The following is a 27,991-nucleotide window of genomic DNA, read 5'->3' as shown; positions in this document are numbered from 1 at the left end:
CCAAATCTGTCCACATTACATCAGCCATAATAGCAGTATTTTGTCAGTATGCCAGTATATGTATATTGTGTTGTTTGGCTCCCTCTAGTGGGTGTTTATAGAAAGCCAGCCACACCAATGTGTCAGAGGAAATACCATCCAACAGGCAACCGAAGTCAAATTGCAGCCCACCACAAGGAGTCACTAAAGCACAATGGGACAAGGAAATCCCACCCAGCCAAACCCTCCCCTAACCTGGACGACGCTGGGCCAATTGTGCACCGCCTCATGGGTCTGCCAGTTGTCACACAGCCTGGTATTGAACCTGGGGCTGTAGTGACACCTCAAGCACTGCGATGTAGTGCCTTAGACCACTGCAGCACCCACCCCTTTTGCCCTCAGAACAGCTGGGACATGGACTCTACAAGGTGTCGAAAGCATTTTGATTTTACTAGGCCAGTCAGATAAAAACACATTTTTACTTACAATGACAGCCTTCCCCAGATGTGATACAGCCTGGATTCAAACCAGGGACTGTAGTGACGCCTCTTGCACTGAGATGTAGTGCCTTAGACTGCTGCGCCACTCGGGAGCCCATATGTCATTGAAAGAGCAGATGTTCTTAATTTTTTGTATACTCAGTGTTCATGCCATTTCACTTGTTAAGATCAACATAATATCCCAGTGTGAAATCTCTTTTTATTAATGTTTTGTATACTCAGTGTAGAGACACATCAAGGCCTCCCAAGTGGCGAGAGATCCTGGTTCGAGTCCAGGCTCTGTCGCAGACGGTGATGACTGGGCCGGTGCACAATTGGCCCAGCGTTGTCCGGGTTAGGGGAGGGTTTGGCCGGCAGGGATGTCCTTTAGAAACAGGTTAGGAAAACTTACCCAGCAGGTTAGGGGAATTCTATGTTCGGTACAAAAGTTAATGTCTCCTCCCCCTTAATTTCTTAAGATTGTAATATCCTTTTTATACAATTTAGCAGGTTTGGATAATTAGATTATGGTTAGGGAAAGGTTTAATGACTCTCCTGACCTGCTACAAAACGTAACTTCCAGTCATAGCTGTACTCTTTTGACAATCGTGGTTACTGCCTTCTTCATCTCATCCCCATTCGTCCTTCTCCATGTCTTCTTTGGGCAGCAAACCTTCCTTTTACTTCAACAGTATAGACCCCTTTAATGTTCTGCCCTTATTCTCCCTCATTTCAGACCCACTTGCAATTTGTATTATGACTATGACATGCTATTACATACAGTACATTAGGCAACTCAGTACGTCAGCATCAACAAATATGAATTAATCAGCATAAACGTAAAAACAATACCTCGGTGAGATTTACTGACGTCATGCAAATTGGCTCCCTATGTACAGTGTGCTACTGCTGTGTTTTACTGTACAGTAGGTTTGATTCAACACCTGTACCAGTGTTTCATTATTGAACATGTTTTGGTGACAGAAGTGCCACAGCGAGACAGACTAGAGCCATATTGCCTCCGCTGGCCTCTGGCCAATGCAGATTCTGTCTCCTACTCCTAATATAGGTGAGATAGGTCCCAGTCTCTTATGTAAGCTTTCGTGTTTCTAGAATGGAGATGTTCACCATGGCTCAAATTAGTCCTGTAAACTCCTCCCTGGACAACACTCCATTTGTAAGACATTTTAAGTGCATTAACTTAATCCAGAATAGGCTACTTGGCTTGTAGTGATCCCAGCATTAGACTGGACTGGGCAGCCATTTATGTATGGGGGAAACACAAGGGAAGAAGCTGATATCTGTTGTTATGGTTTCCAAACCACTTCTATGAAATGCAATGGAGTCGTATATCGATATTTCGATTTCTTCTGATTAGGAGGACTTGGCAAGGACCATGTTGAGAATCAACGTGTGTGTTTGGATTTTGTGGTTGTGCTATACAGGTAATTTTGCTCTCTTGTTCATGCCCACTGGACACAGTGGGTACATCTAGCTTTGATTTACATTTGGTTGAGTTGTCAACTAACGTGAATTCAAGGTTAAAAGTTGGGTGAAAAAAAGACAAAATTCCCTTACCTTGATAACTTTTTTAAAAATCCAATCAGTTTTCCACATTGATTCAACATTTGTTTTAATGATACGGAAACAATGTTGATTCAATTAGTAGTTGCCCAGTTGATGTTGTTTGTTCTGTGAGATCACATGCTATATAGTGTGCACTGTACAATGAGTATATACAATTGTGTCATCATGCTAATGTTTACATATACAGTTGAAGTCGGAAGTTTACATGCGCTTAGGTTGGAGTCATTAAAACTCGTTTTTCAACCACTCCACAACTTTCTTGATAACAAACTATAGTTTAGGCAAACTATAGTTTTAGGACATCTACTTTATGCATGACACAAGTCATTTTTCCAACAATTGTTTACAGACAGATTATTTCACTTACAATTCACTGTATCACAATTCCAGTGGGTTAGAAGTTTACATACACTAAGTTGACTGTTGGAAAACAGCTTGGGAAATTCCAGAAAATGATGTCATGGCTTTAGAAGCTTCTGATAGTCTAATTGACATCATTTGAGACAATTGGAGGTGTACCTGTGGATGTATTTCAAGGCCTACCTTCAAACTCAGTGCCTCTTGGCTTGACATCATGGGAAAATCAAAAGATATCAGCCAAGACCTCAAAAGAAATTGCAGACCTCCACAAGTCTGGTTCATCCTTGGAAGCAATTTCCAAATGCATGAAGGTACCACGTCCATCTGTACAAACAATCGCACGCAAGTATTAACACCATGGGACCAAGCAGACGTCATACCGCTCAGGAAGGAGACGTGCTCTGTCTCCTAGAGATGAACGTACTTTGGTGCATATCAATCCCAGAACAGCAGCAAAAGACCTTGTGAAGATGCTGGAGAAAACAGGTACAAAAGTATCTATATCCACAGTAAAACGAGTCCTACACCAACATAAGGCCGCTCAGCAAGGAAGAAGCCACTGCTCCAAAACCGCCATAAAAAAGCCAGACTACGGTTTGCAACTGCACATGGGGACAAAGATCATACTTTTTGAAGAAATGTCCTCTGGTCCGATGAAACAAAAATAGAACTGTTTGGCCATAATGACCATTGTTATGTTTGGAGGAAAAAGGGGGAGGCTTGCAAGCCGAAGAATACCATCCCAACCGTGAAGCAGTGGCAGCATCATGTTGTGCGGGTGCTTTGCTGCAGGAGGGACAGGTGCACTTCACAAAATAGATGGCATCATGAGGCAGGAAAATTATGTGGATATATTGAAGCAACATCTCAAGGCATCAGTCAGGAAGTTAAAGCTTGGTTGCAAATGGGTCTTCCAAATTGAGAATGACCCCAAGCATACTTCCAAAGTTGTGGCAAAATGGCTTAAGGACAACAAAGTCAAGGTATTGGAGTGACCATCACAAAGCCCTGACCTCAATCCCATAGAACATTTGTGGGCAGAACTGAAAAAGTGTGTGCGAGCAAGGAGGCCTACAAACCTGACTCAGTCACACCAGCTCTGTCAGGGGGAATGGGCCAAAATCCACAAAATTATTGTGGGAAGCTTGTGGAAGGCCACCCAAAACGTTTGACCCAAGATAAACAATTTAAAGGCAATGCTACCAAATACTAATTGAGTGTATGTAAACTTCTGACCCACTGGGAATGTGATGATAGAAATAAAAGCTGAAATAAATCATTCTCTCTACTACTATTCTGACATTTCACATTCTCGAAATAAAGTGGTGATCCTAACTGACCTAAGACAGAAAATTGTTTGTGAGGAAGGATTAAATGTCAGGAATTGTGAAAAACTGAGTTTAAATGTATTTGGCTAAGGTGTGTGTAAACTTCCGACTTCAACTGTACCTTTTTAACCTAATGATGTATTTTCTATCATGTTCAAACTAAATGTAACAAAATAAATTACAAGTATCTATTTCCATAATTAAAGTTATATTTATTGTTTGATATCGAACAAGTAAAGAACGTGTGCAAGTACGTGAACATGTTTTACCAACCAATAGTGTCATACTTCCCTAGATAAAGTAATTAACTAGTTATGTGTGAATATGGATATATTGGACAATAATGATGGATGAAGATTTTTTTAAACAAACTGGCATGTCATGGGCCAAACCTTTGGATTAATGTTTCTTAGTATGGCCAAATTCACATGCAAAAAAAATATAGAATTTTTCCATTTCCAATATAATATGAATAACATATCAATTCCAAATAGATGCAAAATGAATTGCCAACTGGTTATGTTATCTGATTATGTTTACCTATCTACACAGGTGCTCTCTGTGAGGAGGACACTTATGCATGTGAACTGCAACCGTGTCAGAATGGTGGCGTCTGCGACAGCCAACATGGCGGCTACAGGTGCCTCTGCTCTCAACAGAGCCAAGATGGCTTACTGTACGGAGGCGAGAATTGCACAGTCGCCCTCTTGGGCTGTGACGGCAACCGCTGCAAGAATAGTGGCATCTGCTCTCCCCTCTTCCTGAACTACCGCCACACCCACACCTGCACCTGCCGCGCAGGCTTCACCGGCTCCAAGTGTCAGACGTCAACCATCTTCTCCTTCGAGTCCAGCGGCTACATGTATGTGGAGACCCAGCTATCGGACCCTGAAGTCCCTCTCAACGTCACCCTTAGCTTCAAGACGGACCGGCCTGCCGGCACCCTCCTCCAGCGCCGGGTCGACGACCTGCTGCTCACCATCGAGCTTGTAGACAGCCGCTTACGCCTCAGCATGCTAAGAGCTCAAGGGACAAGAAACCCAGTATTTCTGGAGCTACCGCCGAGCGTGGCGGACAGCCAGTGGCACACGGTGGAGGCCTGGCTGGGCTGTGAGGAGGAGGGGAGCAGTGTGAGGCTGCTTCACTCCCCCTGCGCTGAGGTGGGTTGCACCAGGGAGTTCCCCGCCACCGAGACACCCCTGCTGGAGCAAGGCTCCGGCCTACGAGAGCCCAGCTCGGTTCGCCACAGCCTCTTTCTAGGAGGGGTGGGAGTGGGCTGGGGCTCCGGTGGGGTGGCAGGGGAAAGGGAGACTGAGGCTGCAGACGCGCCTGCCCCACCTGGCCCAGCTGCTTACTTCCTGGGCTGTTTCCGGGACGTGTTTGTGGAGTCACGGCTGGTAGTGCCCGCCGTCGCCAACTCACCGGCTCAGGTCAACGTCACAGCCGGGTGCAACGACAGGGACAAGTGTGACGACAGTCCGTGTCAGAACCGGGGGTATTGCATAAACCAGGGATGGAGGAGCTATGTGTGCGAGTGCTACAGACCGTACGAGGGGACTACGGACTGCGCTGAGGGTAAGGCCTGAGGGATGTGGTCTTGCGCTTGCATGTCTGAAAACACTGTAAATGTAGCAGCAAAACACTTGAACATTGCAACATATGAAAACAATGGGCATAATGAAGCAGTAACATGATACAATATGAGAGCCAATAGCTTGCTCTATTTTGATCTGTTCCATTTCAATGCAATAATCTCACATATCCTATTAGAGCCAGCGTGTGCTTCTCATGCAGCTCTGATGAATGTAGCTTACAACAAAATGTTCAAACTCAGAAAGTAGGGATAACTCTGGACTTCACTAAGGACTCTGGTATGAGTTTCATAAACTAATCACCTGAGGTCAACAGTTCAGCCTCAATAGAATCACTCCAAAATCTAAATGGCTGGCATCCTAATGTGGCACATAAGAGGTGGATAAAAGTAGCCTGTGGTAGACTGCAAAGGAGCTTAGAGAACTAGCTAAAATAGCGTGTAGAATACACACACACATGCAACCATGTAAACACACACACACATGTACACATATGCATGTACACACATATACATACACAGTAACACACAGATATACACACAGGCAAAGAGGAGCAGATAAACAACACCTGACTAGGATTAAGGAAATGTTTAGGGATTAAGGACCGCCTTCACTTGCCGTAGAACAGGGTTTCCCAAGGACTCTCGCAACAATCCTCTAACGCAGGGGTGTCAAACTCATTCCATGGAAGGCCTAGGTTTTTCTTTTTTTCTTTCAATTAAGACCTAGACAACCAGGTGAGGGGAGTTCCTTACTAATTACTGAATTTATTTCATCAGTCAAGTACAAGGGAGGAGCGAAAACCCGCAGACACTCGGCCCTCCGTGGAATGAGTTTGACACGTGCTCTAACGTGATAGGTAGAAATAACTGTTCTGAGTACCCGTCCGCTTCACCTAGAATCAGGGATGGGCAACTGCTCGGGACCGGATTGCCCCAGCTAACACAACTGACTCTAATAATCAACTAATCATGGTCTTAAGTTTAGAATGCAATTTGTTTAATCAGGTGTGTTGGCTAGGTAAAAAGTGATACCAATCTGGCCCTCGAGGACTGGAATTGCCCATCCCTGTGACTTGAAGGAGTGATATAAACATCACGGGGTGATACCAAGTCAAAGTTGGGGGAGATTTCAACTTTGAATTCACTTCCTGACTTGACTCAGTTGAAATGGAATTGGCACCAACTCTTTTACCCAGGCCAGTAAACAAAACCAAAAAAAGGCACTAGTAGTTCACCCGGAGATCGAAAGGTAGTGGAAACCATGCTATTGTCTTTGTATTTTGACACTCTCTCTCTTTCTCTGTTAGTTCTTCATCTATCCATTTAGTAATTGGTAGAATAGTTTATGGAACTTTATTAATTGTTAAAAACTCTCTTTCTTTTTTACCAACACAGAGTACAACGCGGCCAGGTTCGGCAACGAGGACGCGGCGAGCTATGCCGTCTTCTCCTTGGATGATCCCCCGGGTTCTGGCACCATCTCCATATCCATGTTTGTGCGAACGCGGCGCTCGAACGGCCTCCTCCTGGTCCTGGCCAACAGCACCAGCCAGTACCTCCACCTGTGGCTGGACGATGGCCGGGTAAAAATTCAGGTGAACAACTTAGAGAGCCTGTCGGGTCGAGTCGTGGTCAGCGACGGCCACTTTCACTTGGTGACGGTGCGGCTGGAGGGCGACTTTGTGACCCTGTTCCAGTCGGCCCATAGCCAGGGAACCATCCCCGTCCGGCCCGTGGTGGCTCAGCCAGGGGACCTGGTCTACGTCGGGGGCCTGGCCGACCAAAGAGCCTCGGCCTCCTTTGGGGGTTACCTGAAAGGCTGTATCCAGGACCTGAGGATTAACAGTAAACGGCTGCAGTTCTTCCCCATAGCAACCCCAGTGGCCTCGTACGGCCTGGTGGAGCTGGTCAATGTCACACAGGGATGTACCAGTGACAACGCCTGTAGTGTGAGTAGCTGGATATACAGTATACTATACACATACAGGTATTTTGCCACAACATAGTTGCGCCATGACAATACCAGTTTTTAAACCCAGAGTTCCAAGTGGCCAATATTTCCGGGGATGCCCGCGAAGCAGACCAAACAGAACAGACTGGGATTTGGGAAGCCAAAGGGAGCGTGAAAAATAACTTCCTTAGTGTGAAGGCCACATCTAGTCGTACAACTAAATGTCCCTATGCTTTTTTTTGTGGGAGGGGGTTGTATCAATGTCAATCAAACAAGAGATAGCAGTCACATGACTTGCACAGAAACAAAACATGAGCATGAAGGGGGGCAGTTCAAGATACAACAATTTTTGAGATAATATTACATGAGTGGTACCTAACAAATGTCTTTGATTTAACCCGCCCACTAGAGTTGAAGCCGTGCGATGCAGCTTAGCTGTGGATTTCTCTAGAATAAGAATGTCCAAAAAGTACATTTTCCAGGAAGATTTCAAATAAGTATTTGGATCAACAACAAAAAATGTATTGCCTTTTTGGCAGCAGTTAGGACACACATTAACACTTTCAATTTCATCTAATCCAATAGAATGTCAAATATTTCCTAGTAGAAACAGACCAGGCGACATAGGTACATTTACTTCTATCAAGGTGCGAAGAAGGTATTTAACGTACTGTATGTCCAGAGGTCAGAGACCACTGGGCATTCCCGAAACATATGTACATAGCTCCGGACTGAACCAAGAATGCAACCGTTGCAGAGATTATTGCCAGAGAGTTTAATCTGGAAGCGGCGATATGGTATATAATAACATTTGTGAATACATTTTAAATGAATGAACAGGTGAGAGAAGTTTTCTGATGAGAAAACATTGTTCCATATCACCTTTCAGTTCAAATGTTCTCAGAAAAACCTAGAAGTTCTCTCTTCCAGATGGAAGGGACCGCAGTTGCACTCGTGTCGGTAGAGTTACATTTGGAGTAGAGAGTGGAGACCAGGCCAATAGATTTGGGAATATTCAAAAGTCTTAACCAGGATCAGAGAATCTCAGGTACTCCAAAGGCTTTTAGAGCCGAGCGGAGCCTACGGTAAAAAGAAAAGAAAAGTAAGCAAGTCCCTAGAAGATGATTGATTCTTTGAGGTCTTGAAAAGTTTGAAGACCTGACTTGTTAAAGATGTCACTGAGGGTGAAAATATTTCTACTAGACCATTGAGGAAAATCAAATGGTTTTGAGCCTGATAAGATTAGGTTATTGTTTCATAAGTGAGAAGGGCTGTGAAAATGGAATGAGATCATAAAATGTCCATTGGCCTGTCGCCACACTTTAACAGCATTAGCAACTATTGGACCCGTTCTGAGACATGTAGATTCTTGTTTACAGCCAGAGAATAAGAAGTCTTGTAGTCTAATAGGTTTTATTAAAGCCTCTTCATTTGGACCCACTGCGGCTTGATTAGTGGGATCTAGACAGATTTTCAGAAATCTCAAATGGAAAGAAAAGTAATTATTTAAAGTTAGGTAGAGCCAGTCCACCAAACTGTTTGGTGGACTGGGCGCTGAAGGGTATTCTGGGTCGTTTGTCTTTCCAGAGGAAATTCCTGCACAATATATACAATTCTTTGAAATATTGAAGAGGGGTGAATTGGGAAGCATAGAAAATACAAAATTAAAGCAAGGAAGAATGTTCATCTTAATCACTGAAATTCTACCCTGAAGTGTAATATGTAAGGGAGACAAGTGGGCCAAGTCCTCTTTAATTTTCCCAATAGTAGCTGAGTAATTGTCAGCTACTATTGTCAGCTACTAAAACAAAAAGGTTCAAATAATTTAAAGGTGCAATCTGCAATTGCTACAGCCATTTTCGGACTTGTGAATTAACAATATGTACCCACCCATTGATTCTTGAAGAATATGATTTATAATTGCCTCATGAGCTTAGTTCAACTGTCATACCCCATCAGAACCCAAAATATATTTTACTCCAATGTATGTAAGCAAAGTAAATGTAAACAAACACTATAAAAACATGGTTAAAACTATCATTTTGATAGCAGGGATGGCCAGTCTTTGCGTCCATAGCTCAGTCTATGAATTTGAGAGTGGTTACATTTCTTAGCCCCATCCCTCAGCTTTTTACCGAAACGGGGGCGCTCTGTTATTGTTTCAACTGCTGATTGCCATTTCAAGAGAATGACGTATAGAGTTAGAAATATCTGATAAGAAAACTAGAACATCATCTGCGTACAAGGAAATATGATGGACAGTACCTTTAATACTAATAGGTCTCTGGACTTTGTTGCACAGCCTGGGCAAGAGGCTCGAGAGACAAGGCAAATAAAATTGGGGATAATGGGCAACCTGGTCTTGAGCCTCTTTGCACCCTAAACTGCGGAAAAGTGGATCAGCTGGTGAGAACTCAAGCAAAAGGCTCGTTGTAGAGAGTCTTAGGCCTGTGAATGATAGAGGAGCCAAACCCAAAACACTTTAACACAACCCAGAAGTATGTCCATTCTAAGCGGTCAAGGGACAGCACCAAGGAACAGCACTGCACAGGAAGATTGTGCACAGGAGCTGAGTCGATAACATGAAAGCGACATTGGAAATTATCTCACGACGAGTCTGCCTCTCATAAAACGTGATCAAAATGGATCAAACCATGCACCTGCTTCTCCAATCTCTTTGTCAGCACCTTAGAATAGACTTTTAAATCGCCGTTCAAATGTGCAATATGTCTATCTATAACTTGAGCATTCAAGAGGGTCCTTATCCTTCTTATGAAATAGGGAAATTAGGGCTGTTGAACCCATTTGTAAACCCATTTGTAAAATGAACCCATTTGTAAAGAGTAGTTTATTGAATTTAAAAGTAATGGGCTATTTAAATACCAAAGTGCTAACAGGAGTTTTAGAGGCATACCTCCAGGCCTGGGGATTATTATTTTTCTGCATAGATAAGGCGGCCAATTTCAGTTCATGGATTGAAATGGGGCATTCATGTTCTTCCGCTTGTTGTAATGAGATGGAAATCTCAAGTAGTTCAGATGAGGTTAGTAGATCAGGATCTTAAGAAGATTTGGATGTGTAGGGATTAACACTGATTCATTTGGGAGGGTGAAGAGCATTAGGTTCCATTGGAGTCTTTGATGGCGTCGATAGAGGCTAGACATTGATTGTTTAAGATTGTTTAAGCTCCAAGAGCCTGCTAGGTCTATCTGCATTTTCATAATTCGATTGTCCAGTTTGTAAGTATAAGAATTCACCTTTAGCATTTGTGAATGTTTCATATTCTGGTTTTAGAGAGGCAAGTTGTTTAGTTCTGTCTATTTGGAATTGTTATTTTTGTAGTGTTTCTAGATGTGCTATTTCTTTCTCCAAACAAGCAATTTCAGAATAACAGTTTCTTTTGAAATTGGAGAATGAAGTATAAGATCCTCTAATGAACCATTTAGTGACTTCCCAAAGGATATGAGGGTTATTCGTTGTTTCAAAGTTTAGGTCTAGAAATTCTGTAATTCTTTTTGAAATTTTCTCCAAACAAGCAATTTCAGAATAACAGTTTCTTTTGAAATTGGAGAATGAAGTATAAGATCCTCTAATGAACCATTTAGTGACTTCCCAAAGGATATGAGGGTTATTCGTTGTTTCAAAGTTTAGGTCTAGAAATTCTGTAATTCTTTTTGAAATAAATCATGGAAATAAAGATGTAATCCATGCAAGAGCAGGTTTTGTGTTTTGCAGAGAAGGTGTAATCTTTGCAGATTTTTTTTTAGTCGCCACGTGTCAACAATGTTGAGCTCCTTTAGAAATGATTGGAAGTAAATTGAAGCGGTCAAACGGGATGTAATTGTCACGCCTACTCCCGCTTCCCTCCCAGGCTACCCGTCATCATACGCAACTGTTACCATCATTACGCGCAGCTGTGGTCATTGGACTCATCTGGATTCCCTCGCTTTGGTGATTGCCCCTGCATATATGTCTGCTCCTCTGTGTTCCCTGTAGTAGCATTGTTTGTCGTGTTTATGTCCAGACGCTGTTCCTGTTCCGTTGCATGTCCGTCTATATTAAAATGGCTCCCTCCCTATACCTGCTTCTCATCTCCTGCATTGGGTGTTACAGCAATAACACTGAGAATAATCTAAATGCGGGTTGAGAAGGAGATTAAAATTGCCCGCCATTATTATGGCTGTGTCTGTAAAGTCCAGCATTCTGAGTTTCAGATTGTTTTGATTTTTGGGGGGTGCATATACCGACACCAGACAAAGTCTTGCACCATTCAAAGTGATAGTTACAAAACAGTATCTTTCCCTCAAAACGCCCCTGGTTTTCGAATGTGCACGAGTGTGCAATAATTCCTGTTCAGAAATCGTTTTACATCTTCTTGTTTTAGACGAGTTTCTTGAATAAAATCAGTATCTATGCATTTTCGTTTGAATAAATCTGAACTCCATAATCTCTTGAAAGGCGAATGAAGGCCCTTGGTGTTCAGACTCAGTATATTGACGTTAGTCATTGAGATGTAAACAAATACACGTTCTTGGTGAGTAAAGTAAAAATCTTACATGATCGAGAACTGTTTATCGAATATAGAAATGACTAACTTCACTTTAAATGTAGAAAAGTGATTACCTCAATTGTATCAATCAGCCTTAACTCAAATATAAATCAGTAAATGCAAAACAGTTAACTAAACTCAAAGCAAAAATTCAGAATCATTCTGTCTTCCTCTGTGTTGACTTTAGCCTAGAGCTCAAAGGGAGCGGTTGAGACCTGAGACACACGTGTAGTTATCGGCCCTGTCATTACTCAAAACCATTCAAGAAACCTGTTTCACTAGTAGTTACATAGTGATTTTTTTTGTCATTACTCAAACCAATAGTAGCTACTGAGTACTGTTACATGCACACAATAATGTGATTATTGTGAATAGTTAGATTAATATAATAGTTTATTAAAATGTTTACGTGCTTTGCAAGAAGAACGATCTCCCTTATAATCCTGTTACATGGACACATGAAATCAGGCTACCTGATGGCACTCTTATAAATGCAGAAAATTGGCAATCAAAATAAACGTTCTACCACAGCGACCATGTTATTTTTTGGAAGCATATTTGATTCTGAGTTCGGACATGTAAAGTTTGTATGTGAAAACTATTTCTAAGTCGCATAGATGCAGTTGTTTTGAACTCAAGCTAAAGAGGTGTAGGCTCGCTCGGCTAGTGCACCTGCACAGATCAAATCAATAGTGTGCAACCGCAGCCCGCAATTCGGGGCGTTCCTGCATGTGGGTATACGCACAACGTCTTCATGCTTGTGACAGTTTTGAATGTACAGTACCAGTCGAAAGTTTGGACACAACTTCTCATTCAAGTGTTTTCATTTATTTATTTTTACTATTTTCTACATTGTAGAATAATAGTGAACACATCAAAACTATGAAATAACACATATGGAATCATGTAGTAACCAAGTGTTCAACAAATCAAGGCAAAGGGGTGGCTATTTTGAAGAATCACAAATACATGATTCCATATGTGTTATTTCGTAGTTTTGATGTCTTCTACAATGTAGAAAATAGTCAAATAAAGAAAAACCCTTGAATGAGTAAGTGTGTCCAAACTTTTGACTGGTACTGTAGGTCAAAAGGGAAATAAAAGTATTATCTAAGTTATTTTGCTCTCGTCTCTGGAGTCCTCCTTGCTAACTAGTAGGAGCGAAAGCGGTAGACAGCGTCCTTCGCTCCCACCTGCTGAACACGCGCCCTCGCCATCGTAAACAGAACTGCGGGAAAACAGCGACCGACAGGTGGGGACAAAGGACACTGTCTACCGGTGTACGGCTAGCCAGCTACCATTGTCGCCCCCGCCCCTTCTTTTGTGGGGTTTATCGGCAGCTGGCATCCAACCTTATTGTGCGTTAACTCCACCTAATGTACTGGAGTTCCCCAACTGTCCTAATAATACAAAAAAATTGCTCTGAAAACGAGGTGTTTTAATCTGTGTATGTTTACTTTGATTTTGCCTTTACGCCAATTGAGATAAGCAGAGTAAGCTGTTTAAAGGACTATTGCATAATCTGCCTACTGCCATAATCAGTTTAATACCAAATGATTACTGAGCATGTAAACATACTCACTGTGATCCTGTAGGGTTTGAGTTGTATCAGTGTGAAAAAAAATTGTACCGCCCCCCACTAAGCCACGCCTTGAGTGAATTGTAGAGTTACCACCCATGAATTTGTTCATTTTCAATCCTGTGGCCTTCACCAAGTGAGTTCCCAGATGAATGTTATCATTATAATTCAACTCTTTATGACGATACATATCTCATAAGACCTCATTTTGAAGCCTAGCTTTACCCTAATACAGTGGCCTGAAACTCAAAGTAACAGGCCACATCAGCCCTGCAAGTAGGGTTGCAAAATTACAGTAACTTTCAAAAAATCTAGGTTGAAGGATTTCCAGGAATCTTCCAACTGGGATTTCTGTAAAACCTGGGAGATTTTGAAGAATTTTGCAACCCTACCTGCATGTCACATTATGCTAGATTGTAAAGCAATGTGTAGTTAGAGGGTGTGTCCCTCATTGTCACTTCCTATTATCCTGAATCGAGGGGTGTCGGGTGATACCACCTCCGTCCAGCATGTAGGGGAAATGGATTTCCCCCTCTCAAAATGTGCTAGAATGTACTATTTAAAATGGATATAATTAAAACAATTCATGTTAATGATGATACATAACTAAAATCATATTTATGGTAAAAATGTTAAAAGATTAGATCCTTGGATGAATTATATGTGTATCTTCACAGCCTACCTGCCTCAGATGTTTGGAACTGTCCGAAAGGCTTTCGTTAACCCTCATTTGAGTTGCTCCTGGTCTGCTATTTGTATCTGTATTTATTATGGATCCCCATTAGCTGTTGCCAAAGAAGCAGCTACTCTTCCTGGGGTCCGGCAAAATTAAGGAAGTTATACAATTTTTAAAAAATTACAATACATTCATTACAGAATTCACAACACACTAAGTGTGTGCCCTCAGGCCCATACTCCACTACCACATACCTACAACACAAAATCCATGTGTGCGTGTGTGTGTATGCATGTGTCTGTGCCTATGTTTGTGTTGCTTCACAGTCCCCACTGTTCCATAAGGTGAATTTTTATCTGTTTAAAAAAAATCTGATTCTACTGCTTGCATCAGTTACCTGATGTGGAATAGAGTTCCATGTAGTCATGGCTCTATCTAGTACTGTGCGCCTCCCATAGCCTGTTCTGGACTTGGGGACTGCAAAGAGACCTCTGGTGGCATGTCTTGTGGGGTATGCATTGGTGTCAGAGCTGTGTGCTAGTCGTTTAAACAGACAGCTCGGTGCTTTCAACATGTCAATACCTCTCACAAATACAAGTAATGATGAAGTCAATATCTCCTCTACTTTGATCTCTGTGTACATCCAAGGGCCAGCCGTGCTGCCCTGTTCTGAGCCAATTGAACATTTCATAAGTCCCTCTTTGTGGAACCTGACCACACGACTGAACAGTAATTCCAGGTGCCACAAAACTAGAGCCTGTAGGACCTGCCTTGTTGATAGTGCTGTTAAGAAGGTAGAGCAGGTAACTCTTTATCCACAATATAGCAGGGGTGTAAAGCCATAACACAAGTTTTTCCGGACTATGATCGATAATGTCAAAAGCCGCACTGAAGTCTAACAAAACAGCCCCCCCAAACTTTTTATCATCAATTTCTCTGAGCCAATCATCAGTAATTTGTGTAAGTGCTGTGCTTGTTGAATGTCCCTCCATATAAGCGTGCTGAAAGTCTGTTGTAAATTTGTTTAATGTAAAATAGCATTGTATCTGGTCGAACATAATTTTTTCCAAAACTTTACTAAGGGTTGGTAACAGGCTGATTGGTCAGCTATTTGAGCCAGTAAGGGGGCTTTACTATTCTCAGGTAGCGGAATGACTTTTGCTATGTAGACCTCAGTTAAGATTAAGATCAGTTCACTTGTATTTATTTACAGACCTTATACTGTATGTATTCTATTTTATGCACATTATGGTTTTGATTGTCTTACTTTGTAAATACACTATATACACAAAAGTATGTGGACACCCCTTCAAATTAGTGGATTCAGCTATTTCAGCACACCCATTGCTGATAAGTGTATAAAATCGAGCACACCGCCATGCAATCTCCATAGACAAACATTGGCAATAGAATGACCTTACTGAAGAGCTCAGTGACTTTCAACATGGTACAATCATAGCATGCCACCTTTCCAACAAGTCAGTTTGTCAAATTTCTACCCTGCTATAGCTGCACCAGTCAACTGTAAGTGCTGTTATTGTGAAGTGGAAACGTCTAGGAGCAGCAAAGGCTCAGCCGCGAAGTGGTAGGCCACACAAGCTCACAGAATGGGACCGCCGAGTGCTGAAACGCACAGCACATCAAATTTGTCTGTCCTTGGTTGCAACACTCACGGCCGAGTTCCAAACTGCCTCAGGAAGCAACGTCAGCACAAGAACTCTTCTTGGGGAGCTTCATGAAAAATGGGTTTCCATGGCCGATCAGCCTAAGATCCCGATGCGCAATGCCAAGAGTCGTCTGGAGTGGAGTAAAACTCGCTTTCATTGGACTCTGGAGCAGTGGAAACATGTTCTCTGGAGTGATGAATCACTCTTCAGCATCTGGCAGTCCGACAGACGAATCTGGGTTTGGCGGATGCCAGGAGAACACTACCTGCCCGAATGCATAGTGCCAACTAAAGTTTGGTGGAGGAAGAATAATGGCCTGGGGCTGTTTTTCATGGTTCAGTCTAGGCCCCTTAGTTCCAGAGAACGGAAATCTTAATGCTACAATGTACAATGGCATTCTAGATGATTCTGTGCTTCCAACTTTGTGGCAAGTTTTGGGAAGGCCCTTTCCTGTTTCAGCATGACAATGCCCCCTGCTCAAAGCGAGGTCCATACAGAAATGGTTTGTTGAGATCGGTGTGGAAGAACTTGACTGGCCAGCACAGAGCCCTGACCTCAGCCCCATCGAACACCTTCGGGATGAATTGAAATGCCGACTTCACTAATACTCTTGTGGCTGAATGGAAGCTAGTCACCGCAGCACTGTTCCAACATCTAGTAGAAAGCCTTTCCAGAAGAGTGAAGGCTGTTATAGAAGCAAAGGGGGGACCAACTCCATATTAATGCACACAATTTTGTAAAGAGATTTGTTCAACGAGCAGGTGTCTACATACTTTTGGTCATGTAGAGTAATTTAAGGTTTAGGAAAATAAACCCTCCAATATTTCTTCCATACTCCGTTCAGTCTTTCATTGCCTGCTTGGTCTGTCCCTTTTCTCTAATTTTTGAGCATGAGCTTAGCTTGCTAATGACATCGCTTATAAGTGTGATTAAGGATGTCTATTGGAGAAGCAGATCCTGGAACTCTTCATTCATATTCTCTTTGACAACATATTTGCCCCAAGACACAGCACAGTTGCCCCGCCATGACAAAGTCAACTGCTTGACAGAGTTATTGTTTGTCTCCAACAGAAAAACCCGTGTCTGAACAGCGGAGTGTGCTACTCCATGTGGGACGACTTCATCTGCAATTGTCCTCCCAACACTGGAGGGCGTTGCTGTGAGGACGTCAAGTGGTGTGAGCTGTCTCCATGTCCCTCGACTGCAGCCTGCCAGTCCCTCTCCCAGGGCTTTGAGTGTGAGTTGTTAGTTCGAGAATCCCTTTCTGAACAGATTATAAAGAGATTATCAATCAAATTACATTCTGCAGAATTCACTATTACTTACAGCAATGTTTCCAAAACCTCTCCTTGAATATCCCCAGAGAGTTCAAAATAATTGACCTAATCCAGTATCTGCACACCTGATTCAATTACCGGTAGCTCACTAATCATCAAACCCTTTATTAGCTGAATTAGGTCTGCTTAATAAGTTGGATCAAGTGTGCTGTACTTGAATAGATCAAATACGTGAAACTGTCTGGGGGTTCTCGAAGACGGGTTAGGAAATATAGACATAAAGCAATTGCTTCTCTGTATTTGGCATATTGTATATAGAGTAGGCTATTATGTCGGCCTATTCACACTGTCAGTGTGTATCCATTGAATGGACTGTTGGTTATTCTGCCTTTTATAGACTTATTTGATGGAGTGATTGTGAGACCCAAACATTTTTGCAAATGCGTTTTTCCAACACTTACAAAAATACATCTAGCTCTGGCTCAGAACGTTTGTTTCTCGGTTTCTTTTTGTCTACATAATCACTACAACACAAGCTAATAGAGGATACGTCTAGGTCTAAGGAGAAAACGATATAATGCATGGATCAACTAGATTCAGCCGGGGGCCGGTTTTCTTCTTGAGCAAATGGTCAGGGGGAGACAACAAATTGACTGCAGAAGCCCAAACAGATATAATACTTGACTCAAACAGTTGAGTTCAGGTGCATCCTGTTTCCATTCATCATCCTTGAGATGTTTCCGCAACTTGATTGGAGTCCACCTGTGGTAAATTCAATTCATTGGACATGATTTGGAAAAGCACACATCTGTCTATATAAGGTCCCACAGTTGACAGTGCATGTTAGAGCAAAAACTAAGCCATGAGGTCGTAGAGTTGTCCGTAGAGCTCCGAGACAGGATTGTGTCGAGACACAGATCTGGGGAAGGGTACCAAAACATTTCTTCAGCATTGAAGGTCCCCGAGAACACAGTTTGGCCAAGCTGGCCGCCAGGCCAAACTGAGCAATCGGGGGAGAAGGGCCTTGGTCAGGGAGGTGACCAAAAACCCAATGGTCACTCTGACAAAGCTCCAGAGTTCCTCTGTGGAGATGGGAGAACTTTCCAGAAGGACAACCATCTCTTCAGAACTCCACCAATCAGTCTTTTATGGTAGCGTGGCCAGACGGAAGCCACTCCTCAGTAAAAGGCACATGGCAGCCCGCTTGGAGTTTGCCAAAAGGCACCAAAAGGACTCTGACCATGAGAAACAAGATTCTCTGGTCTGATTAAACCAAGATTGAACTCTTTGGCCTGAATGCCAAGCGTCTTGTCTGGAGAAAACCAGGCACCATCCCTATGGTGAAGCATGGCGGTGGCAGAATCATGCTGTGGGGATGTTTTTCAGCGGCAGGGAATGGGAGACTAGTCAGGATCGAGGGAAAGGTGAACGGAGCAAACTACAGTGAGATCCTTGATGAAAAGAGCTCCAGAGCACTTAGGACCTCAGACTGGGGTGAAGATTCACCTTCCAACAGGACAACGACCTTAAGCTCACAGCAAAGACAATGCAGGTGTGGCTTCAGGTGTTCTTGAGTGTCCAGAGCCCGGACTTAAACCCAATCTCTGGAGAGACCTGAAAATAGCTGTGCAGTGACGCCCCCCCCCCCCCCCCCCCCATCCAACCTGATAGAACTTGAGAGGATCTGCAGAGAAGAATGGGAGAAACTCCCCAAATACAGATGTGCCAAGCTTGTAGCGTCATACCCAAGAAGACTTGAGGCTGTAGTCGCTGCCAAAGGTGCTTCTACAAAGTACTGAGTGAAGGGTCTGAATACTTATGTAAATGTGATATTTCAGATTTGTGATTATGGGGTATTGTGCATAGATTAATTAGAAGAAAAAAAACGATTTAATCAATTTTAGAAAAAGGCTGTAACGTAACAAAATGTGGAAAAAGTCAAGGGGTCTGAATACTTTCCGAAGGCTTTACCCTTACCCTGAAAGTAGTCTATGGGCCAGGAGAGACTGTAATCCATGGCTCTGATTTCTTTAAACAGCCACTAACAACTTCAGACAACTTTAGCTAAGGCTAACCAAAAAAATCAGTTGGAGAGATGCGGCAACCGTTCAATGTTCAAAATGTCATAGTCCTAACTGAAAGGTGATTTGGCCCAGTTGTTGAACATTGCACTTGCACCCATCTCTCTCGTAGATTTTTGGTTAGCAGTGGCTAAAGTTAGCTGAAGTTAATAGAATCCATTATAATTAATTCAAACCATGGTTTACAGTCTTTCCTGGCAGATACGTCTACTGACTAAGGTCTAAAATAGAGAACTTATCCTTTAATTCCCAATTAAACAACCTGTCTCAATCCAGAAGTACTGCAACCTTCGCACCTGGTGCATCCACTTAGTAAATCCAGACCATATGGATGGATAACGCTGATAACGTGTCATGTAAGGTTCCCCCATCCAGTAGAGCTTACTGATGTGTACTGTAACATACAATGTATATAGGTGCCATCTGTCATTTGATTTCCAGTCAACAGCCCACTTGTTGTGTCTTAACAAATGTAACTTTCTCCAATGTTACTTATTGTGCCACTGAGGATATTCAAGTTACAGATTAATGGCTCTATTTTCAGCTTGTTTGCAATTTCCACCTGTTCTATTTTCAAATCCTAGTGCCAAGAGTGGTAATTTACCTGTCATATGAGCTTGCTTGCACTGAGGTTGGAGGGGTAGCAATATTTGAGTTGTGTCCTTAAAAACGCGTGCCAAAGAGCCAATTTCAGTATGTGCTGGTGAGGATATTTAAGACCAACCGAAAGCTGATTTTAGCAGTTGGCCATGGCATGGATTTTGACAGCGGAAGCGCAGCCTATCCAGCCGTGACGCACAGTGCCCATATGCACAGGGAACAAGAGAGATGTGCCTTTTAATTGTTTAATTTGATTAACAACCAAGCAGAGCCTCCATTCCTCTCAATGAAGGCGGTTTATTTTGTCCTGCCCAAAGCATGCGCCAAGTAGTCAAGACTATCAATACAGGGTTTGGCTTGTGAGACTGCTTTGAAATAAATCTTAATCACTAAAGCTTTATTAAAATATCAAGTTTGGGAGCAGCAAAACAGTTGTTGTACATTATTTTAGCCAGCTCCTGTTATTATTTTGGATGTTGGGAAAATGGAAGAAGAGATGGATAATAAGATAATCCAGTGACACTCCTATTTAGAAACATTTAAGTTATTTTCCTGTAACAATTGCTTGTTTTACGTTTAGTTTGATGGCTCTGGTGTCTTTCTTATCCTGGCCATACATTAGGCAAGTAGCCTATCCATTAAAGGATTCTAAAGGGTCTACTCAAGGCTCTTGCCATCATGCTTTTGCATTATTCACAATTCACATAGGCAGTGGCGATTTTTAGCATGTAAATCTTGGTGGGGCAAACAAACAAATAAATGTGGGATGCATGCCAGCAACACAACACAACACTAAACAATACATTAATTGCACTATAACGGTGACAAACGGTGCCCACAAACTGTTAGGGCCTACATAAAGCTGTCCCAACAGCAGTCCCAACATCTTACGACTGCTACACCTGGCTATCAGCGGAGCCTTGTCTGGCAGCAAAACAGTTCATTCAGACTCAAGCATAGCTGATATGCCTGACTTGCTTTAAACAAATGTGGTTTCTACTGACAATTGAGATTTACAAACTATGGCATAAGGGGACGACAAGCGGATAAGAGGCAATCCGTAATTTCGATTTAAGACATTAATGAGCGAGCTAGGACGGACGTAGTCAATATAGCTATTTGGTTAACACTTTTGAAATGTCCAGCGACATAAATCAGAACATGGGCCATTCTTACAGTGTTCTCCCTGTACACCAAGTCAGAACCATAGGATAAATAAAGGGGGCATATAAGCAGACAATGAGAACTCTTACGATATTTGATTACATTTCTCAAAAATAGGTTATAGGCTACATGTGCACCACCAAGTCAGAACAGTAGGCGAAATTAAGAGGGATAAATAGACCAAATTATTAGGGTGAGGCACATGGGCTACTAACATCTTACTCCACAATATACACTTAATATTACTTTCTTAGCTACAGAATACATATCTCCCTGGCATATTACATCATTGATGCAGCAGCATACAATACATTTTTGGACTCACCTTGCTGTGCTGTGCTCACTTGAACAGGAAGGCGTCGCGGCGGTGCTTCGTGGGCAAATTTTGTCATCAAAGTCTGGCAATCTCTAGATTTATGGTGCTTTCAAAACTGGGAACTTTGAAAAAAACAAGGTTGAATCATCTTCAGGTCGTAGCTCTAGAAAAAGAGGCTGGATTTACAATTCCGAGTTGGAATGACTGTTCAAAATGTATTTTCCCAGTCGGAGCTCATTTATTCCCGACTTCCCAGTTGTTTTGAACTCACTGAAGCCAAGTTTTCGCAGTTCCAAGTTAACATGTTTTGAGCGCGGCACGAATCATGCTTCATTGACAGCATGGCCAATGTTGAATGTTTATCATTTTAAACTTGGAAAAGAGTCCCTTAATCCCAGATTTGAGACCACACAGCCACTGTCACTGATTCCTTCCAAACCACTCATTGTTAAATTTGCTATTTCCAACTTGTGTAATGTTTATGTCCAATGGCCAATGAGCACCGATATGTTTTATCTATAATTTCTCTTCATTATTTATCTTCATATGACAAGGATTAAAAAGGATTGCTAGCTAAGATTTTGAAAGTATAATGTTGACATGATCAGTCCAATCAAAGCTACTGTACATTTAACGTGATTTGACGTCATTTTAGCTGTGGCCAATGACCTTGAGCCTTCTTGAATGGCCACTTCTAATGTAACTCGCAGCACCCGAGGGGCTAGAATTTTCGAAGTATACCCTTAGACTTGGCAGTGACGTAGTGTCCCCATGAGTGACCCACCACCACAGAAAGCATCGAGCTAGGCTGAAACACCTACATTTTGGAGCTGCCTTTCTCAAGAAAACAAAAAAGAGTTTGTGTGCAGCTTTATTAACTGAATGAAATATATAATTTTTTACATTGTTTGCAAACTGATATGTGACATGTATTAATGCCAAAATAACATGCAAAACAGGCATTTTTTGCAAAAAATGTGAGGCTACCCCACCTGCCCTGAATGACGGGTCGCCACTGCACATAGGACTACCTGCAGTGCATAATCCATTTGGCTTGTATTCATCCCCATTTCCAAAGAGTGCGTCTTATCCAGTTACCAAAGACGCACTCCTCCAAACATATTCAAATGTTTCAGTCGAAAAACATAATTAACGGTAGGCTTAGGCTATATCTTGCTTATTGAATGTGCCTCATACATAGGCTAACATACAATTTACTGGAGCCTAGTATTTGTTATTTGAGGAGAAGCCTCGTTGAAGCCAATTACAACAATGTTGATTGTCAACACTCCAAACATATTGATAAAATGCTGGATGTTGCCATCACTCATTACTGTAACCTATGCTCTTTAATACATTTTTGTATAAATCCACAATGGACTAGGACAACAATATTCCGTGTCCCCGGCCGAATTATAGTTGATAACAACGCAAAACCGTCAATAACCTACTCAACCTGAGGTAAATGCATGCAGTATGAAGCCATGGAATGCCTTGATTGGCCAGTGAGTGGCCAAACCCTCATCATACCTACAACTTTTTTATTCATCAAAACCCAGCCATTTCATGCCACTGCAAGCTATTGCGCTCATAATTCCGGCTGTGAAAATAGAAAAAGTATTTCTGACACACCCGGGGCCTATAGCGCTACCGGCAGCACTAGGTTTATGTTAGGTTTGTTAAAATAGAACCCTACGTCTTAATTAACCCTCTGCTGTTTTGCATTCCAGGTGTGTCCAACGTGACCCTCTGGAATGACGGCATACTGTCCTACAGAGGCAATGAGAAGATCAGCCGCCACCTCAGCAGCATCCTCCTCAGTGTGCGAACCAGGCAAACGGACACCACGCTACTACACGCCGAGAAAGGCTCTGAGTTCCTCACAATCTCCATCCAAGACTCTCGCCTGGTGCTGGAGCTACAGGCCGGCAGTGGCGAGGCCTCCCCCAAGCTGACTGTACAGAGCCAAGGCCTTCTCAGCAACGGCCAGTGGCACACAGTGGAGATCTCCATGGAAGCTCCAGATCTACAGACCTCCAGGTGGATCATGGTCCTGGACGGGGGAAGAGAGGGAGGAGAGAAGGAGGTGTCTGAAGCCGCCTCTGGGAGCCTGGACTTCCTCAGGGAGGGAGTGGACATCCTCTTGGGGGGTTTGGGGCCCGAGGCTGGGGGGAACCTGGCTGGATGTCTGGGCCCCGTCCAGATCGGTGGGCTCCCGCTGCCCTACTATGGCGACACCGACCTGAACCTTCCCAGGCCCCAAGAGGAGCAGTTTGTGAGGACCCCCGGTATCGCCACCCCACAATATGGCTGCTGGGGAGCCAGTGTGTGCTCGCCCAACCCCTGTCTGAACCAGGGGGTATGTGAGGACCTCTTTGACCTCTCCCTCTGCAGGTGCCCGTCTGAGTGGATTGGGCCACAATGCCAGAATGATGCGAACACCTGCGCTGTCAAGCCCTGCGTCCATGGAAACTGCACTGTCCTAGGGGAGGGTTACGTATGTGCGTGTGAGCCAGGGTACGGGGGTGCCAGGTGTGAGAAAGATGTGGATACGTGTGAGAACAACAAGTGCGGCCCAGGGGCCACCTGTCTCAGGGGCCTCCAGAACTACGCCTGCCTCTGCCCCAGGAACATGACCGGGCCCCTCTGCAAGTGAGTCTCAAACACTCCCCAGTTTGCCAATCCCCATTCAGCTAACATAAGGCTAAACGCTAAGAGAATATGTCCAGAGACAAATATGCAAAGCACAACAAAACCATCCAAAGCTATGATTCAATTGTGTGTGTGACATATTACATAAAAGGGTGATGTGAACACAAAATTACCCTTAAACTCATTCTCTTTCAGTGAGAAGGTTCCAGAAGTCCCGTGGTACATTGAAAAGATACCGTAAGAAATTTAAAATTCTTTCAAGTAATTTGTAAAAAATAATCTCATCTCAAGCCAATACAGGCTCACGCAGAGTGACTAGACACATCAACTGAATCAACTAGCTAACAATCCTGTTTGAACCATGATGCCAGCTATCAGACTCTTAACTGTCATGTCTCATTCTTATATGTTTGTGTCGCTCTACTCTAGATACCCCAACCTGCCCGTATCCATGTGTCCTGGCCACAGATGGAACTACAGCTGCTTCAACGGGGGGAACTGCTCTAAGCTGGACAACACCTGTGATTGTCTGCCAGGTTTTATAGGGCAATGGTAAGCCATGGCTGTAAACAATAGTACATCTGTAGTAAACGCTTGTGTCAATGAATCTTAATGAAACCAAAGTGTAATTTCAATGTAATTCAGGCATTCTTCAAGATTAAGACAATCCTTGTCCTGAGCAAAGGATCCCAATTTCAATCTCCAAAACTCCCCCCAAAAATTGTAACTGGCAAAAAATGTAAAAGATACGAAAACGGTTCTTATATAGTTCATTGCACTAACCCTCTGTGACTTTAAACTGTGACTCCTTAATTAAAGATGTGTCCCATGGTTTGGTCAATGATTTTTCTTAAAATCATAAATGACTGAAGAATGAACAGGGTCAACTATATCATGAGGACCCCATCTTCATTTCCTGATTACATATAGTGTAACAAGACGAGACCACTTAGGGTTGGATAAGTTCTCTACTTGTGATAGATTTAAACAAACCATATGGATATCACCATGGTCAACACCATAACCTGTCAACTCCATCTCCCTTCAAGATTAAGATAAAATATGAATTATCAACGGAATTAGCGCTGGACCATTATATAGTGGTATAAGTAAAACAAAAATAAGTTATTGTTGGACAATAAATGTGAAAATGAAATGCCTTTTATGGTGTCTGAAAGAGTTGACATAAATCCAGGTAGGTGCATTTTATAAAAACGTTTTAATTGGGAGATTGCTGCTTTAGACAGTGGGATAGCTGATACTTCTGGTCTAATTGGTCTATTGTACCAATGTATATTAATAATAATAATCTTAATATTATTAAAATATCAAATAACTATAAAGTAATAGAAGTATATTTCATGAAATCCCCCGTCTGTAACAGGTGTGAGGTAGACTTTGATGAGTGTGCGTCGTGTCCCTGTGAATACGGAGGCTACTGCCACAACCTCGTCGACAACTTCCGCTGTGATTGTGAGATCAACTTTACAGGTGACCAGTGCCAGATCGATGTCAATGATTTCTACCTGTATCTGGCCCTGCTGCTGTGGCAATACATGTTCCAGCTCACATCCTACCTCCTCTTGCACCTCGACGATGCCCCCGAGATTGAGTGGGTACACCAGCTGATGGACGGCAACTAAGGGCCCATTGGGAGCCAACATGTGCTACGAAGAGTTGATTGAGTTTTCTGGGTAGATGTTACCCCCCACCTCCTAGACACAGTTCTAGGATCAGCATACCCTCCCCAAATCCTTACCTTCACCATTAAGGGGTACATAGAAATCCTGTCCTCAGTATTTCACGGGGCACCCCACTCCCAATTAGCTAATCTGGACGACTAGAGGGGAAGTGATACTGTACATATTTCCGTACTGTATGTGTGCAACATGGCTTGCGTTAAACAAGTCAGCCAAAGAAGGTGACGTGATAGAAGCGTTAACTTTAATCTGTTCTAAATGAAATGACCTGCAGCTCTTCCTATTACCATAGAGTATATTCATTTTAATGTCTATATCCATCCAGATATGACTTTCATACTGAAAGCCCATCATGGTAGACGGCTTTTTTTCTGTGCCTTACAACCAGAAAATATTTGCGGGAACAATGTTTTTTCTAAGGTATTTATGTTTTCTAATTTAAGAAGATGAATGTTAATTGAATCCCATTTGTACGTATGTATAACTTGTGTATGTATATATTTTGTACATACTGTACCTATTCTTTTGAGTTGCACACGGTAAAACAGTGAGAACATCTATAGTTGTGAAATGTTGTTACGAGCAGGTCATTTATAATAAGAAACTGTATATTTAACACCAAACCAGAAAGCTATAATTCCAATATGTACATACATAATATGTAAAGGTGAAAATATGACAATAAACTTTGTGTAATAATGCACTGAGTGAATCTAAATCAAACTTTTTTATATCCATGTTTATGTTACTTTATATTACTCTGTACATACTTTCCATTTGTATTATTTATTTATTCAGGAAAAACCCATTGAGACCATGGTCTCATTCCAGAGGGTGCCCTAAACACAACCAGTACAATGTATAAAAAAACAACAAGCAATACAAAATACCACATTTATGAAAAACAGTTACAGTCCTCAGCTACTACTTCTTCAATTAACACCATAAACTGTCTGAGCAGCACCAGAACATCTAATTGTAATGAGTTTTGCAAATTGTTCCTGCAGTGAGGCTAAAAACGGATTTGCCTAAATCGGTGGAGACCCGAGGAACCTCAAAATGTTAACCAACCCTGTGAACGGGTTTGGCAACTCATGTTTTTATACTTCAACAACGAAGTTAGGAAAGTCATAAGCTTGTGTAGGAGAGCTTTGTAAACAAAAAGGGAATAGTGACAATACAAGAACCGGAAAATAACTTTGTAAACATTTTCGGGTTACTTCCTTGAAATTCCGATTTAAAAAAAAATGTAATCGAGTTAATCTCAGGAATTGCTGTGATTAATTGCTATGAATTGCAAACCCTGAATTTGAACAAATTTGCACAAGAGTTTTCATACAAAAAAAAAACAAGAATATTGACGTCCTGATTTTGTCTGAAGTAATGGTTAGCAAAATTAGGTCAACTGAGAAAGCACACTTTCTTTAACCTCAATATAAACTTGTTTTTACATTGGATTGTTGTTTTTATCTGTATAGATTATTTATTTGGGATGTTTTCAGTGTATTTTAAAGGCTTTCAGACAATGCGATTAATTACGATAAAAATAAAACGAGTGGACTAAAATTACAAAAAGTTAACTGATTAACTCTGACAGCCCTAATAATAACATATTTCATTTAGCAGTCACTTTTATCCAAAGCAATTTACAGTCAGTCATGTGTGCATACATTTCCTAATGTGTGGTCCCAGTGGGAATCAAACCCATGATCCTGGCATTGCAAGCGCCAAGCTCTACCTCTACCAACTGAGCCACACAGAACCACATATTGTGATACCTTAACCAGCCTTCTCCTAAAGAATTCATATGTCAGGTGTTTAAATCAACATTTTGATTTGATATCTCCTAAAATAAATCATTTAAATTTGTATATTGACTTGTTTCAACAAGGAAATGTGCGTACAAGTGGTCTGAGGCGGTCATAGAATTCAAGAACACATTTCTGATGAGAAAGAATGATGAATGCCAAAATGTTTGTCAATTATATTTTACGGCCACATATTGAGACTCAATATCTCTCTGTTTTGTAATATCGTACCAATGTATATGCATAATAATATTATTGACATTATAATATTAAATTAATTAATTCATATTTAATGTTCTTATTTAATTAATAAAATAATAACAATGTATTTAATTAAATTCCCTGTCTGTAACAGGTGTGAGGTAGACTTCGACGAGTGTTTGTTAAACCCCTGTGATAACGGAGGCTACTGCCAAAACCTCCCCAATGGCTTCCACTGTGAGTGTGGGATCAACTTCTCGGGCGACCAGTGCACGATTGACTGCAACGACTTCTACTTGTACTTGGGCCTGGTGCAGTTGCAATTCATGCTCCAGCTCATTTCCTACCTCATCCTGCACATTGATGATGGCCCAGAGATAGACTGGGAACACCAGCAGATGGACAACGACGAGGAGCCCATTGGGGCCAACATGGATGACTAG

The 27,991-nt window shown here is 42.2% G+C and overlaps 1 protein-coding gene across 1 annotated transcript; it reads left to right on the top strand.

Annotated features, from left to right (window-relative positions):
- Positions 1-1,854: 1,854 nt before the first annotated feature.
- On the top strand, positions 1,855-27,991 carry LOC139551285 (protein crumbs homolog 1-like). The gene is made up of 9 exons (XM_071362752.1): positions 1,855-1,903; positions 4,286-5,308; positions 6,723-7,276; positions 16,821-16,986; positions 22,918-23,839; positions 24,035-24,076; positions 24,269-24,391; positions 25,224-25,451; positions 27,703-27,991. Exons 1-9 carry the CDS (start codon positions 1,855-1,857, stop codon positions 27,989-27,991), a joined length of 3,396 nt encoding a protein of 1,131 aa, XP_071218853.1.

This window comes from Salvelinus alpinus, chromosome 23 (assembly GCF_045679555.1).
Source record: "Salvelinus alpinus chromosome 23, SLU_Salpinus.1, whole genome shotgun sequence".
Lineage (NCBI taxonomy): Eukaryota > Metazoa > Chordata > Actinopteri > Salmoniformes > Salmonidae > Salvelinus > Salvelinus alpinus.
This window is presented reverse-complemented; position numbering and strand designations above follow the sequence as displayed.

What these genes read in the sequence shown, in the direction of transcription:
- LOC139551285 (XM_071362752.1), top strand. Translation starts at nt 1,855, where the DNA reads ATGTTGAGAATCAACGTGTGTGTTTGGATTTTGTGGTTGTGCTATACA. An exon ending in GACTACGGACTGCGCTGAGG is followed by an intron (nt 5,309 to 6,722) that starts GTAAGGCCTGAG and finishes TTACCAACACAG; the next exon opens with AGTACAACGCGGCCAGGTTC. An exon ending in CCAGTGACAACGCCTGTAGT is followed by an intron (nt 7,277 to 16,820) that starts GTGAGTAGCTGG and finishes TGTCTCCAACAG; the next exon opens with AAAAACCCGTGTCTGAACAG.